The sequence below is a fragment of the Neoarius graeffei genome, chromosome 4 (assembly GCF_027579695.1).
Source record: "Neoarius graeffei isolate fNeoGra1 chromosome 4, fNeoGra1.pri, whole genome shotgun sequence".
Taxonomy (NCBI): domain Eukaryota; kingdom Metazoa; phylum Chordata; class Actinopteri; order Siluriformes; family Ariidae; genus Neoarius; species Neoarius graeffei.
The window spans coordinates 107,015,852-107,032,399 of NC_083572.1; the positions used below are offsets into that span (position 1 = coordinate 107,015,852).

The following is a 16,548-nucleotide window of genomic DNA, read 5'->3' on the forward strand; positions in this document are numbered from 1 at the left end:
CTTACTAAAATGTAGTGTGAAAGCAAACCGCACCAAAATGAAAAAATAAAAAAAACATTTGGTTCGGACCAAAGCAAGTGAACTATCGAACTATCCTGGTCTGAATACACCCTAAGGGTAGCTGACCTAGCGTCATAATCTGACTTTGTTATAACTCTGGCTGCTCGATTTTGCAATTTCTGTAATTTTTCATTTAGCTTGTTACTAATATTATGCCAAACTGGACTGCAGTAATGAAAATGTGGCTCAATTAATGCCTTGTAGCAGTGCTAAGTGAGATATATGGTCTCACACGTTTAAGTCCGCCAACGCCTGAGGAAATTTTTTTACATAACTTTGTGATATTTTTATCCCAATTTAAATTATCTATATAAACACCTAATGATTTTGTATAATCTACGCACGAGACCCCTTTCCCTTCAATATTCACATTTATTATATGACCATTAGTTCTCGCTTTTAACTGTTGCCTTGAGCTCATTATCATAAATTCTGTTTTTGTGACATTCAAACTCAATTTATTTGCCTTGAGCCATTGACTCAAACTGGTCAGTTCGACGTTAATTTGTTTTTCAAGGTCAAGGTTTAGGGCCGAAAAACTAATGGTCGTATCATCGGCATACATCCTGGGGGTGGAATTTTCTAAGCAGTGTGGGAGATCATTGAGATACAAAAGGAACAAGAGAGGGCCAATTATTGACCCCTGTGGTACACCACATGTCAATGTACAGTTGTCAGACATGTGTCCATTGACAAAACATCTCTGTTTCCTTTCACTTAGGTATGACCTGAACCAGGTTAAGCTATCATTATTCACCCTTAGTTTTGTGATGATAATTTCGTGGTCTATCGTGTCAAAGGCCTTCTCAAGGTCGATAAAAATCACACCATTAAGAAGGCCTTTGTCAATATTGACTGACCAACTATTAGTTGCTTCAAGAAGAGCTGTTAAGGTACTATGGAGTGATCGAAACCCCGACTGACAATTTTTCAATAAATGATTGTTGTTAAGATATTCATATAATCAGGCTTTCGTCTAAACCGGGGAACAGGGGCGCTGCGCCCTCTTACTCTCGGCGTGTGCCCCCTTACCAAAATACCAATTGAACCCCAAGTCACACTTAGGCCATGCACTTATATGCTACTGCACAACATGCAATCTTTCTCAAAATAATCTTTTCTCCGTGAAAACATCCCAGCAACACCACGCGACAATGTGTCTGATCATCGAATACATTATAATTACTCCAAAAATATTCCAATCATAGTACAACCCCGATTCCAAAAAAGTTGGGACAAAGTACAAATTGTAAATAAAAACGGAATGCAATGATGTGGAAGTTTCAAAATTCCATATTTTATTCAGAATAGAACATAGATGACATATCAAATGTTTAAACTGAGAAAATGTATCATTTAAAGAGAAAAATTAGGTGATTTTAAATTTCATGACAACAACACATCTCAAAAAAGTTGGGACAAGGCCATGTTTACCACTGTGAGACATCCCCTTTTCTCTTTACAACAGTCTGTAAACGTCTGGGGACTGAGGAGACAAGTTGCTCAAGTTTAGGGAGAGGAATGTTAACCCATTCTTGTCTAATGTAGGATTCTAGTTGCTCAACTGTCTTAGGTCTTTTTTGTGGTATCTTCCGTTTTATGATGCGCCAAATGTTTTCTATGGGTGAAAGATCTGGACTGCAGGCTGGCCAGTTCAGTACCCGGACCCTTCTTCTACACAGCCATGATGCTGTAATTGATGCAGTATGTGGTTTGGCATTGTCATGTTGGAAAATGCAAGGTCTTCCCTGAAAGAGACGTCGTCTGGATGGGAGCATATGTTGCTCTAGAACCTGGATATACCTTTCAGCATTGATGGTGTCTTTCCAGATGTGTAAGCTGCCCATGCCACACGCACTAATGCAACCCCATACCATCAGAGATGCAGGCTTCTGAACTGAGCGCTGATAACAACTTGGGTCGTCCTTCTCCTCTTTAGTCCGAATGACACGGCGTCCCTGATTTCCATAAAGAACTTCAAATTTTGATTCGTCTGACCACAGAACAGTTTTCCACTTTGTCACAGTCCATTTTAAATGAGCCTTGGTCCGGAGAAGACGTCTGCGCTTCTGGATCACGTTTAGATACGGCTTCTTCTTTGAACTATAGAGTTTTAGCTGGCAACGGCGGATGGCACGGTGAATTGTGTTCACAGATAATGTTCTCTGGAAATATTCCTGAGCCCATTTTGTGATTTCCAATACAGAAGCATGCCTGTATGTGATGCAGTGCCGTCTAAGGGCCCGAAGATCACGGGCACCCAGTATGGTTTTCCGGCCTTGACCCTTACGCACAGAGATTCTTCCAGATTCTCTGAATCTTTTGATGATATTATGCACTGTAGATGATGATATGTTCAAACTCTTTGCAATTTTACACTGTCGAACTCCTTTCTGATATTGCTCCACTATTTGTCGGCGCAGAATTAGGGGGATTGGTGATCCTCTTCCCATCTTTACTTCTGAGAGCCGCTGCTACTCCAAGATGCTCTTTTTATACCCAGTCATGTTAATGACCTATTGCCAATTGACCTAATGAGTTGCAATTTGGTCCTCCAGCTGTTCCTTTTTTGTACCTTTAACTTTTCCAGCCTCTTATTGCCCCTGTCCCAACTTTTTTGAGATGTGTTGCTGTCATGAAATTTCAAATGAGCCAATATTTGGCATGAAATTTCAAACTGTCTCACTTTCGACATTTGATATGTTGTCTATGTTCTATTGTGAATACAATATCAGTTTTTGAGATTTGTAAATTATTGCATTCTGTTTTTATTTACAATTCGTACTTTGTCCCAACTTTTTTGGAATCGGGGTTGTAGATACACCGCCAGACGGTGCAAAAACAATCCGAATTGGCGTTTTCCAGACTGAGCCGCCATGTTGTTTAGTTGTTTACTTGTCGCGGCTGCTCTCGCGAGATTTGACGTGGGTTACATACAAGGTCAGCTGACTTGTAGAGCGAGATTTCTCGAGACTGAATGACCTTTCACCCACCGGCGCGGGAGCTTCTGACAGAAGTAGTTCGCGAGTTATTTTTGTTGACACTTGGGCATTTAAAGATGTCATCCCGCGGCACGAAACGGAAGAAAGCCAAAGACTGTTCAGGGCAGAAGATGATTACTTCTTTCTTTTTCAATGTTGACAGACAATTTGTTACAATTTCCCTCTCAGATAGCCTCAGAATGTCCCATTGTAGCCTCAATTTTTCAAAGGCTTCGCACGGCGGAGGGGGGGGAACGGACAACTGGCACCATTCCCCGCCCCCCGCTTCACTCCCTCGCCATGGTGAGCGCCCTCATACTAAATTTTTCTAGAAAAAAACCCTGTATAATTGATTATAAATGACTTTTTCGAATATTTTGGTAACTACTGGTAAAACAGAAATAGGTCTATAATCACTACGGGCAGATTCTACCGTAACTGGATCCATTAACCACTCGCCCACAAAATAAGAAATTTTTCTTGTCCTTTTTTCAGTGAGGTAATATTTTCAAGATTGAAAATATGGTATTTGGTCTTCTAAAACAGCACGTCATTCAAAAATACACCGAGTATATCAATAAAAGATTTTTAAAGAATAAAGTTCTATTTCTTTGACATATCTGACAGACATAACTCCCATTTTAAAAATCCCTTTCATTATCCCTGTTGCTATCGTCAGTGAATTTCTGTCAGATGACCTGACGATAGACTCGGCCATTATGGATCTTTGGTAGTTATCGTGTGGAAGCAGGCTTTATCATTTTTGGGTGTCAACAGATAGAGTTGAAATAGATTAACAGCGAAAAAACTATTTCGTTCACGAGAGAAGCCCACAGTTATTTTTAAAAAATGCTATCGTCAGTCTGTCAGTCTAATGCACCTGACGATAGCAAAATTCAAGCCCTCGCCACGCACATGTTGACTGACGCAAAGAGGAAATTCTACTGCGCATGATTTTTGTGACGGCAGACATTTACTTCCGGGCAAGACTTGGAGTTCTGACAGCTAGATTTCATCAAATAAATCAAGGTAAGATTTTCTATCCTGACGATAGAAATTTTTGACGATAGAAACATTGAGAATATATTTGTGCATTCATATTTAAATTTTTCTGGAGGAAAACTATCATAAGTTGAGATAAATCAGAGCCACTTGCGACCCTTTCAGCCGACAGGCCATTTCAATGTGTTATTTCCCCGCGAAAGTGACCCAGTCGTGTCTATCGTCACTGTTCTGACAATTATTGTTGATATTTCAATTTTGAAAATAAATTTTATCTTTTTTATTTCAATATTTTATTTTATTATTTGGTTCTAGTGATGAGGTATTTACAACCCCGATTCCAAAAAAGTTGGGACAAAGTACAAATTGTAAATAAAAACGGAATGCAATAATTTACAAATCTCAAAAACTGATATTGTATTCACAATAGAACATAAACAACATATCAAATGTCGAAAGTGAGACAGTTTGAAATTTCATGCCAAATATTGGCTCATTTGAAATTTCATGACAGCAACACATCTCAAAAAAGTTGGGACAGGGGCAATAAGAGGCTGGAAAAGTTAAAGGTACAAAAAAGGAACAGCTGGAGGACCAAAGTGCAACTCATTAGGTCAATTGGCAATAGGTCATTAACATGACTGGGTATAAAAAGAGCATCTTGGAGTGGCAGCGGCTCTCAGAAGTAAAGATGGGAAGAGGATCACCAATCCCCCTAATTCTGCGCCGACAAATAGTGGAGCAATATCAGAAAGGAGTTCGACAGTGTAAAATTGCAAAGAGTTTGAACATATCATCATCTACAGTGCATAATATCATCAAAAGATTCAGAGAATCTGGAAGAATCTCTGTGCGTAAGGGTCAAGGCCGGAAAACCATACTGGGTGCCCGTGATCTTCGGGCCCTTAGACGGTACTGCATCACATACAGGCATGCTTCTGTATTGGAAATCACAAAATGGGCTCAGGAATATTTCCAGAGAACATTATCTGTGAACACAATTCACCTTGCCATCCGCCGTTGCCAGCTAAAACTCTATAGTTCAAAGAAGAAGCCGCATCTAAACACGATCCAGAAGCGCAGACGTCTTCTCTGGGCCAAGGCTCATTTAAAATGGACTGCGGCAAAGTGGAAAACTGCTCTGTGGTCAGATGAATCAAAATTTGAAGTTCTTTATGGAAATCAGGGACGCCGTGTCATTCGGACTAAAGAGGAGAAGGACGACCCAAGTTGTTATCAGCGCTCAGTTCAGAAGCCTGCATCTCTGATGGTATGGGGTTGCATTAGTGGGTGTGGCATGGGCAGCTTACACATCTGGAAAGACACCATCAATGCTGAAAGGTATATCCAGGTTCTAGAGCAACATATGCTCCCATCCAGACGACGTCTCTTTCAGGGAAGACCTTGCATTTTCCAACATGACAATGCCAAACCACATACTGCATCAATTACAGCATCATGGCTGCGTAGAAGAAGGGTCCGGGTACTGAACTGGCCAGCCTGCAGTCCAGATCTTTCACCCATAGAAAACATTTGGCGCATCATAAAACGGAAGATACCACAAAAAAGACCTAAGACAGTTGAGCAACTAGAATCCTACATTAGACAAGAATGGGTTAACATTCCTATCCCTAAACTTGAGCAACTTGTCTCCTCAGTCCCCAGACGTTTACAGACTGTTGTAAAGAGAAAAGGGGATGTCTCACAGTGGGAAACATGGCCTTGTCCCAACTTTTTTGAGATGTGGTGTTGTCATGAAATTTAAAATCACCTCATTTTTCTCTTTAAATGATACATTTTCTCAGTTTAAACATTTGATATGTCATCTATGTTCTATTCTGAATAAAATATGGAATTTTGAAACTTCCACATCATTGCATTCCGTTTTTATTTACAATTTGTACTTTGTCCCAACTTCTTTGGAATCGGGGTTGTAATATTATTACTAAATTTGTCAGATTAATAATGTAAGAAACCGTTTTGTTGCTATTGTCATCTAGAGCGTCTGTCAGAATATGATGGTAGACGTTAGTTTGTCGGTCAGATTTTGATGATAGAAACCGATGTGTTTCTATTGTCATTTAGCATGTCCGTCACGTCAGGCTTTTATTAATTAGTTACCAGGACTACTGTCCTAAAATTTACTGTGAATGTCCAAGACCCCAAATGCTACTAGAAAAGCTTAATAGAATGATCAAAATAATCAATTCAGCAATTTAAGGAGATGGGACTTAACTGGCCTCTGTTATGGTAGAATCTGCCTAGGATCAATTTTGGCACCTTTTTTAAAAATGGGAGACACCCTTGCATATTTCCAGTCAATAGAGCGATTAAAGATAACAGTTAATGAGGGCGATACAATTTCCACTGCCAATTTTAAAAGGTTGCAGGGGATCTTGTCAAGTCCAGCCGCCTTATTTTTCTCAAGTTTCATGATAAGTTTGCGAACTTCTGTTTCACTAATTCTTTTAAAAGAGAAGGTTTTCTCAGTTTGGATGAGATATGATTCTGGCTTAATGTCGGTATCTGGAATTTCTTGAGCCAAGTTCTCACCAGTATTCGCAAAATGAGTATTCATTGCCTCCGCGATATCATCGGCGGCTGTTAAGCTATCTCCATCTGTTTTAAGTTCTGCAATACCTGTAGGCTTTTGCTGGCGTGAGTTCAGCTCGTTTATCAATTTCCAAGTTTTGCGCATATCGCCTTTGTTACTTTAAAAATTATTTGTGAAATAATCACTGTTGGGTTCACCCAGAAAGAGACCCCGATTCCTTCGTGCGGCCATGGGGGGTAGTTGTGGTAGTAAAGAGGTACTCCGACCCGATTCTGAAGACACTCCACGGGATTGGATGAATCGATGTGATTTGGGATTCTATACTGCTCCTTGGCTGGACCTTTTAGCTGATTGGTCTGGGAAACTATTTCAGTCTCGGTTAATTTATCCTCGTGCAGGGACTTTTAGACCAGAGTATCTCGTTTCGGCACACAAACAGATATATGAAGGATTTGGCAACCCAGAATGGGATTATGATTACATGACCACAGGTTATTTAGAGTGGATTAGAATGAAGCCAATTTGGGATCATTTTCATAGAATTAAAGAGACGAAAGAACAAAAGAATTCAATACCACATCCCAAGCGTAATGCAGAGGTGAAACCTGCTTTATTTAGATCCCTAGCCACTGCTTCTCCGCTGGTACTCGAGGAAACAAGAAACATTCCTTTAGATACACCGGCGAACGCTTCATGTCCCGCTGATAACGTTCCTAGCGTATCTCATAACTCAAAGATCTCAAATCTTTATCTCAAAGATTAAAAGCGCGCTCTTCTCGTGACAGTTCTCCCCCTTGGAGCGTCTTCACGAGGCTCACTGTCCCGTAAACAAAAAATTACGAGGTTTACCAGCCCAATCCCGTGGCTCTACTAGCCCCGTCTCGTCCCATAAACAAGAGTCTAAAAGGTCTAATCTAATCTAGTCTACGAGGTTCCTTACGTCCCGTGCCTCCACACGAGGATTACCAACCTGAATTTATGGGTCTCTATTTTTGAAATTACTACCAACCAGGCGGTCAACCAATCACTAACCAATCAAATTATAAATTAAAATTAAATTTACTCACCTGGTTGGCAGTATCCCACTTCTGACACCAAATTGTTGGGTTCACCCAGAAAGAGACCCCGATTCCTTCGTGCTGATGCCTTCCCTTCGGGCCCGAGGACGAAGCAAGCGAATAAACTGGCATGTGAACAACCCACACGTGTTCCCCTGTCCGTTTCTGAGCGATTGACTCGTCCTCGGGCCCGAAGGGAAGGCATCAGCACGAAGGAATCGGGGTCTCTTTCTGGGTGAACCCAACAATCACTCTTTACTTTTCTAATAGCATTGTTAACGGAGTTTCTTTCTTTTCTATACTCGCTCCAAATTGAATAATCACCCGTTTGTTCGGCTTTCTTTTTAAGAAAGTCACGTCTATGCATTTGAGATGACAAATCGTTAGTTATCCAAGGCGAGCGTTTTTTCCCTATTCTTTTTTGACGCAGTGGGGCGTGCTTGTCTAAACAATTTGAAAATTCGTTTTTTCCATAAACTCCACATGTCGTTAGGGTCCGTTAACGATGCTATTTTGTTCCATTGTTTATTTTTTAAGTCAGTCATCGAAGAAATTTTCCACATTGAAATTTTTAAAACATCTTCTTTCAATTATTTGTTTGGTACCTCGATTTACATAATGAATTTTTCTTGTCATATAAACAAGGGAATGATGGCTTATTCCTAAATGCCTTACATCTGAGTCTGTTATTTTTTCAGGCGTGTTTGTAATGCATAGGTCAATCAGAGATTTAGAAGTTTCGGTTACACGGGTTGGTTTCGTGATTAACTGCTTAAGACCAAATATGTCCAGCACATTCAGTAATGAACGTGAAACAGAGTCCAAGCAGCCTGGTCATAAATTTGCATTACAATCACCAGCGAAGTAAAAATCGAGACCCAGTGAATCTATTTTTGCGATCGTCTCTTCGAAAGCTTCAAAAATGTCTGGAACCGGCCATGAAGTTCTTTGAGATCTATACCACGTAGCCACTAGAAATGGCCTGGAGTGTGGGTTTGTGATTTCGATGGCAAGAAATTCAACTTGTTCGTGTCGGACATCTTTTCGAATTCTGTAATTGAGATTACTTCGAACATATAAACAAACTCCACCGCCATTGTGGCCATTTAAAGGGCGATCTTTCTTTATAACTCCATAGCCAGGTATATATATTTCATTGTCCTGCACAGATTCGTCAATTTTCATTTCATTCATGGCTAAAATATCTATCTTTGCTTCCGAAATAAATAATCTAAGTTCATCTATATGTGTCAATCTGTTAATATTCAGGCAGGCAATCAAAAGTCCTTTACTCGATATAATATTAGAATCTTTCAAAAACGTACCCTGCGCAGGATGTGTATTATGAGAATTCTTGTTTACCTGTGACTCATACCCTGTCCGCACTAGGGATTTTGTACCGATACGCAACACCTGTCCACACTAGCAACTATAGACCCTTCCCACGTGACGTCACGACAAACGCGGCCGCCATTTTGGACATGAACTACCAGTAGTCTACCACAGCCAACAACGAGGAACGACGGCGAAGCATCGAAAGGAATATAGCCATCAAAGAAAGTTTTTACTTTCAGCAAGACTTCCATCATGCCATTATATTGTTGTGCACCTGGATGTAGTAACCATCAACACACAAGGCAAGATTTATCATTTTATCGGATCCCAACAGATGCTGACCGACGGAGAAGATGGATGGTCTCTAAAATATTGGCAAAATGATGTTTATTGACATAGCAATCGTGTGTAACGGGAAGCATTTGCATATCCGAAGTGTTGTGTTTACATCAAAGATAAAATAAACCGATATGACAACGACTGCTGCTGCCAGGTTGGGGACACAAACTAGTAGAAAGGAAGTGTGCCAACAGTGCCAACACACTTCCTTTGTGGTCGATTCTGCTTTAAGGTAAGATGCATTTAATTATTCGTCTGCTGTGGGTTTGGAATCGGTAGCCTGAGCGATTCGTTCATGTTTGTGGTGCCATTTGTTTGTTGACGCGTGTTGAAATGGAAGATTGGTTGTTGACATGATTTCCAGTGATGCTTTGGTGGATCAGATGTGTTGAGTAGCCTGACTGTTTTTTTTTTTCTTGCGTGTGGTATCATTGTTGACGCGAGGTTGTTTTTTGAACATGCCAACGCGGACACGATTTCCCCTGATGAGTTATGACTTCAGACGCGATGCGTGTGTGGAGTCCGCGTGATATGTGCGTAAGATAGGCTTCTCATGTGTTTGGAGATCCGCGCTCTGAGACAAGCGCAAGCACCCCCCCCCAGGGAAAAAAAGGGACCCCCCTGAAAATATCAGCATAGTTCGAACACTGGGTTGGAGAAAGTAATGGCAAATAGTGAGTGCACAAACCATAGAAGGTAAACTGTACACAGCGCCAGGGCAGTGTGATGGTACGTCTACTTTTAGATTGTGTTAGCTTATCAATGAACACACTCGTCAAGGCTTCTGCATGCTCGTGCGACAAGGCTTTCGCAGATAGCTTTTCGCAGACAGTTGTAATTTATTGTTGCGCGGGGATAATAGGCGTGCGCGATGTTATTCACCGGCACAACGCAAGGGGGCGCGAAGTCGCTAAGAGTAGTTGGTGGGTGTGGTTAGTGGAGTGTTTATCCTCCAGTTACTTATAATGACTAGAACTTTTTTTTTTTATAATGACTAGAACTGGAGTCATATAGATGTACGTACTTCCTCAATCAACCGCTCTTCGTGCTGCTCCATCTTCGCTCGTGTTTTTAAAAATGCCGGTCGTGAAAACAAAACAAACCGGGAAAGTAGTGAAGCGGAAGTGCGTGTACAGCGGATGTAGAGTGGACCAATCAGAGCCCTCTTGTCTGCGGCGCTGTCTGCGAGGCTTCTGCGGTGGTCACAATTTTTGGGAGGTGCGCGCAGAGCGTCTGCGAAGGTGGGGGGGCTACGCAGACACTGTCTGCGAGGCTATCTGCGAGGACTGGGTTGTCAGCATAAATTGGCCTTCACTCGACGAGTTTCACGTCTTTACGACGGATACTTAAATGTGTGTTAGGTATTATTGTTGCAGTCTAAGCAGTCATTGTAGCAGCTAGATGAGCGAGAACCGAAAGGGTCTGTGCCATAAACTGTTTCTTCATGTCCAAAATGGCGGTCGCGTTTACGAAGGTTACGTGAGTGAAAAGGGTCTATACCGGTACTGTAGCAGTATAACTGTAGCGGTACGAAACCCACAAATGTATGGGTTTCGTACCGGTACAGTATCGGTACTGTAGCGCTTCGCTGTAGTGTGGACAGATGAAGCGGTTCTGTATCGATACAAATATAATGCGCAAGCGCAATGAACCATTCCTACGTCTTCCGGGTTATTCATACAATACAATACGCCCGCGCTCTCCAGCTGTAAATAAAACGTCAAAATGGCTCAAAACGACCGTGGAGCTACATGGAGCAAAGAAAGGGGGGAGAAAGGGAGAGGGGGGAAAGAGGGAGGAAGAAAGGAGGAAGAGGGGAAAAGGGAGAGAAAGGGAGGGGAAGAGAAGGAAAGAGGGAGAAAGTGAGGGGAAGAGAAGGAAAGAGGGAGAAAGTGAGGGGGGAAAAGGGAGATTCGGTTTCTTTCTCAACTGCCTTGCGCGTTTTATACAATTCGACTGAATAAATGACCACCAGAAATACAGACTGTGCATTGACAACAAAAAGCGCACACACGTTGTTTCATCCGCCATATTCTTGGAAGGAAGTTACTCGGTAACCACGGAAACATTTCACGCACGCGCATTTCAACTACCGTGAAAGAAAACCGCAAACATTTCTCGCTAGTGTGGACAGATGCACTAAACTGTACCGGTATACTTTGTATCGGTACAGTTATACCACTATCGTACCGGTATAAGGCCATGTACACACGTAGCTGGGTATTTTTAAAACCGAACATTTCCCCCCCCTCCGTTTATAAAAATGTTTTATCCACACCACCTCGTCTTCGAAAAAAATCCCTTCCACACATAACCGAACATCTGCGTTTTCAATCACATTCATAAGCATTCCAAACCTGTAGATGGCATTATTTCCCCAAATCCTACCCCCTAATCACATCAGAATAGCCCTCCGTTGGCGTCACTTCCGCCTAAACATAAAACATGGCGCCGAGCTCGTTCGTCTGGACAGACTCGGAGACAGAATTGCTTCTAAACACAATTTTGGAGTATAAACTTCAAAAGACGCAAGAAAACGTTGATTGGGAATCTTGTCAGAAGTTGGGCTTCTAAAATGAAGCATGTAAATAGCACCTGCACAATAATTAACGCTTTCAAGGCACTACTCCGATCCATTACTCTTTGTCCATGCTTAATCTGGCTTCTGCAGTAAACAAAGGTCGCACGTTTGACGTCAGGGCAGATTTGTTGCCATTTTTTTGGCGCAGATTGTGACGTTCTAAAACGCAAAACTCCGGTTATCTCTGTCTACACGAAAAGGCATACACGGAGTTTTCAAAAATCTTCACTTTGCCCGGAGTTTTTTTTAAATATTTGTTTTTGATGTGTTTTCATGTGGATGACAGGCCAAAACGTAGAAAAATATCTTCGATTTAGCAGATACCCGGCTACGTGTGGACGGGGTCTAAGTCTGAACACAGCATCAGTTATAACATCGGGCTCACAGGCGGCAATCATCTAATTTTCTCCCTTATTATTGATATGCTTAATGAGATTCTTTGCTCGTTCGGCCGTCCCGTCCTTATTTAGGTGAAGCTTGCTGTTGTTGAGATGAGCTGGCCCGATCGACGAATTGTCGATAAACCCCCAAGAATTTTGGGTGCAAAACTTTTGCAAGATCTTATTTGTTTGCTGAATCTTTCCTTGTAGAGCAGGTTTATCATTTCGCTCTGTAAGACCTGAAATGGATACTTTGACATGGGCGTCTGTACTTATCGCATTTGCCAGGTCGACGACCTTCTCATTAGTTTCTCTTGGCGAGCTGGTATCCAGATTGTTTGTACCAACATGTAGAATAAATTCGTTGGGTTTTTTCCGGAGAGGAGGTTTGACGTGATCTTGCATATCTTCTGTGGTTGCACCACGGAAAGAATGTACCTCTACTCGTTTGGTTCTTGACATCTTGTTTCCCTGTAGAAACTTGACAATCGAGTCTCCGGCTACTACAACAAGCCCTTTTCTACGCTCGCTGCTTCCATCATCCTCGTCGTTTCGTTGCGGTTTTTGACCAGTCGGCTCAGTCGGGCTGTTTTTATCCTTCCTATTTTGTCTTTTACCCTGAACTATCGTCCATTCTGTCCCATTTGCCGATTGAGCCGCCAGTGGCATATTATTTTCTGTAGAACGAACATCGTGTAATTCTCTTGCCATTATTTGCCCTTGAGCAAAGCATCTAACACCCAAGTGCTTCCCAGGCTGCTCTCGATCAGGGCGTATGTAGACCTATAATGTAATGTAATGTAGTTGGTATTGTTGGTCACGATAATCCTGCCCTCAACCCCTGACGCTGGTGATTCTTGGGTCTACAGACAGATGCTCTTATCCAGAGTGACGTACAACATACCCAAAGCAGCCTGGGCAGCGGTTGGGGATCTCCTTGCTCAAGGGCACTTCAGCCATTCCTGCTGGTCCAGGGAATCAAACCAGCAGCCTTTTGGTACTTTTTGGTCCCAAAGCTGCTTCTCTAACAATCTCGACCAGCAAAGTGCCACTCTCCAACTAGTTTTCCTGGCCGAGAGCCAGTTTTTTGACTATTGAAACCTGAAGATGCTACACGAGGTCTGTTTTGTTTTTTTTTAATAGCAGTCACAAAGTTTTAGATGGCCTAAAGGTTACAGAAGCAACTTTGGGACCAAACGGTCGCCGGTTTGATTCCCTGGACCAGTAGGAATTGCTGAAGTGCCCTTGAGCAAAGCATCTAACACCCAAGTGCTTCCCAGGCTGCTCTCGATCAGGGCGTATGTAGACCTATAATGTAATGTAATGTAGTTGGTATTGTTGGTCATGATAATCCTGCCCTCAACCCCTGACGTTGGTGATTCTTGGGTCTACAGACAGATGCTCTTATCCAGAGTGATGTACAACATACCCAAAGCAGCCTGGGCAGCGGTTGGGGATCTCCTTGCTCAAGGGCACTTCAGCCATTCCTGCTGGTCCAGGGAATCAAACCAGCAGCCTTTTGGTACTTTTTGGTCCCACAGCTGCTTCTCTAACAATTTCGACCAGCACAGTATCACTCTCCAACTAGTCTTCCTGGCCAAGAACCAGTTCTTTGACTATTGAAACCTGAAGATGCTACACGAGGTCTGTTTTGTTTTTTTTAATAGCAGTCTCAAAGTTTTAGATGGCCTAAAGGTTACAGAAGCAACTTTGGGACCAAACGGTCGCCGGTTTGATTCCCTGGACCAGTAGGAATGGCTGAAGTGCCCTTGAGCAAAGCATCTAACACCCAAGTGCTTCCCAGGCTGCTCTCGATCAGGGCGTATGTAGACCTATAATGTAATGTAATGTAGTTGGTATTGTTGGTCACGATAATCCTGCCCTCAACCCCTGACGTTGGTGATTCTCGGTTCTACAGGCAGGTACTCTTATCTAGAGCGACATACAACATACCCAAAGCAGCCTGGGCAGCGGTTGGGGATCTCCTTGCTCAAGGGCACTTCAGCCATTCCTGCTGGTCCAGGGAATCAAACCAGCAGCCTTTTGGTACTTTTTGGTCCCACAGCTGCTTCTCTAACAATTTCGACCAGCACAGTACCACTCTCCAACTAGTCTTCCTGGCCAAGAACCAGTTCTTTGACTATTGAAACCTGAAGATGCTACACGAGGTCTGTTTTGTTTTTATTAATAGCAGTCTCAAAGTTTTAGATGGCCTAAAGGTTACAGAAGCAACTTTGGGACCAAACGGTCGCCGGTTTGATTCCCTGGACCAGTAGGAATGGCTGAAGTGCCCTTGAGCAAAGCATCTAACATGCAAGTGCTTCCCAGGCTGCTCTCGATCAGGGCGTATGTAGACCTATAAATGTAATGTAATGTAGTTGGTATTGTTGGTCACGATAATCCTGCCCTCAACCCCTGACGTTGGTGATTCTTGGTTCTACAGGCAGGTACTCTTATCTAGAGCGACATACAACATACCCAAAGCAGCCTGGGCAGCGGTTGGGGATCTCCTTGCTCAAGGGCACTTCAGCATTCCTGCTGGTCCAGGGAATCAAACCAGCAGCCTTTTGGTACTTTTTGGTCCCAAAGCTGCTTCTCTAACAATCTCGACCAGCAAAGTGCCACTCTCCAACTAGTTTTCCTGGCCAAGGGCCAGTTTTTTGACTATTGAAACCTGAAGATGCTACATGAGGTTTGTTTTGTTTTGCTTTTTTTAATAGCAGTCACAAAGTTTTAGATGGCCTAAAGGTTACAGAAGCAACTTTGGGACCAAACGGTCGCCGGTTTGATTCCCAGGACCAGTAGGAATGGCTGAAGTGCCCTTGAGCAAGGCAAACACTCAAGTGCTTCCCAGGCTGCTCTCGATCAGGGCGTATGTAGACCTATAATGTAATGTAATGTAGTTGGTATTGTTGGTCACGATAATCCTGCCCTCAACCCCTGACGTTGGTGATTCTTGGTTCGACAGGCAGGTACTCTTATCTAGAGCGACATACAGCATACCCAAAGCAGCCTGGGCAGCGGTTGGGGATCTCCTTGCTCAAGGGCACTTCAGCCATTCCTGCTGGTCCAGGGAATCAAACCAGCAGCCTTTTGGTACTTTTTGGTCCCAAAGCTGCTTCTCTAACAATCTCGACCAGCAAAGTGCCACTCTCCAACTAGTTTTCCTGGCCGAGAGCCAGTTCTTTGACGATTGAAACCTGAAGAACTGGTTCCAGATTAGGAACCGGTCCTCAAACTATCCCTTTAACACCAGGGTATCTTCAAAGTACTTAAAATAGACTGTTTTGGGTTCTTTTTAACAGTGCCATGCTTTGTGACCATGATTAAAGGTCTAAAATGCTCGATAAATAAAACTAACTTGAAGATCTACACACTTGTCCAGGTATACTGTCAGGTTTATAGGTTTTGTTTTTAGTGAACACACCACACTGGCTAGTTCAAGGTGCTAGTCTCAGTCATCATCATCATCACCACTGTGGATGTTTTATTTCTGTCAGAAATCAGACTGTTAGCCTTTAGCTAGTTTCCTCAGATAGATATGTGAGAATTAGCACTGGGTTGGGACTAAGATTTAAGTTCACTGTGAACCATTTTGAGGAACCAGAACTAGCCGGTTATGCTAACTCTGAGTCTAATCTCCTTCTTGTTCCCACTTAGTCCCTAGAAACAGTGTATATTAAGGCCCTAGATAGTGCACACTTCACTCCTGGAACTGTGGGTCAGTCTGTAAAACGCGGGCTAATACAGTGACAGGAAATTCTAGCTAGTTAGCTACTTAGCTAGCTAGCTAACAGTGTGCGCGTGCGCAGTCGCGCTCTCTTTCGCTTACCAGGCAACAGCAGGTCCGGCCCGTAACATCTTCAACAGGAAATTAAAGCCGTTTATTCATGAATAAAATCCGACAGGAATATTTTTGCAGATCGGTTTTTATTCCATGTTTTTTTCTGTTGCTTCCCCAAACAGTCACTCATTAAACAACCCGCTTTCTAACAAGGACATCGCAAGAATCTATGATCGCAAGCACTCAGATCAGTGTCAAAGCCCAGAAGGTCACGAGCAAAACATTTCCGGGTCACAACTGAAGTCAAAATAAAAGTCCTAATAAACGTTATTCACATAAAAGACGCGTATAAAAAATGCTCAGTGTGAATATGCAGGACAATAAATGGCACTTTGGTTTTAAGATGAAATTTATCTCTCATCTCATCTCATCTCATCTCATTATCTGCTAACCACTACACCACCGTACCGCCCA

At 42.6% G+C, this 16,548-nt stretch overlaps 1 protein-coding gene across 5 annotated transcripts in view; it reads right to left on the reverse strand.

Annotated features, from left to right (window-relative positions):
- The window catches only part of opa1 (OPA1 mitochondrial dynamin like GTPase), a 187,870-nt gene extending 171,528 nt beyond the window's left edge, over positions 1 to 16,342 (reverse strand). For all 5 annotated transcript variants that reach the window (XM_060920130.1, XM_060920128.1, XM_060920129.1 and 2 more), the window contains exon 1: positions 16,123 to 16,342. In XM_060920130.1, coding sequence (XP_060776113.1) covers positions 16,123 to 16,151 — 29 coding nt within the window. In that variant the 5' untranslated portion in view covers positions 16,152 to 16,342. The remainder of the gene's footprint in view (positions 1 to 16,122) is intronic.
- Between the last annotated feature and the right edge of the window lie 206 nt (positions 16,343 to 16,548).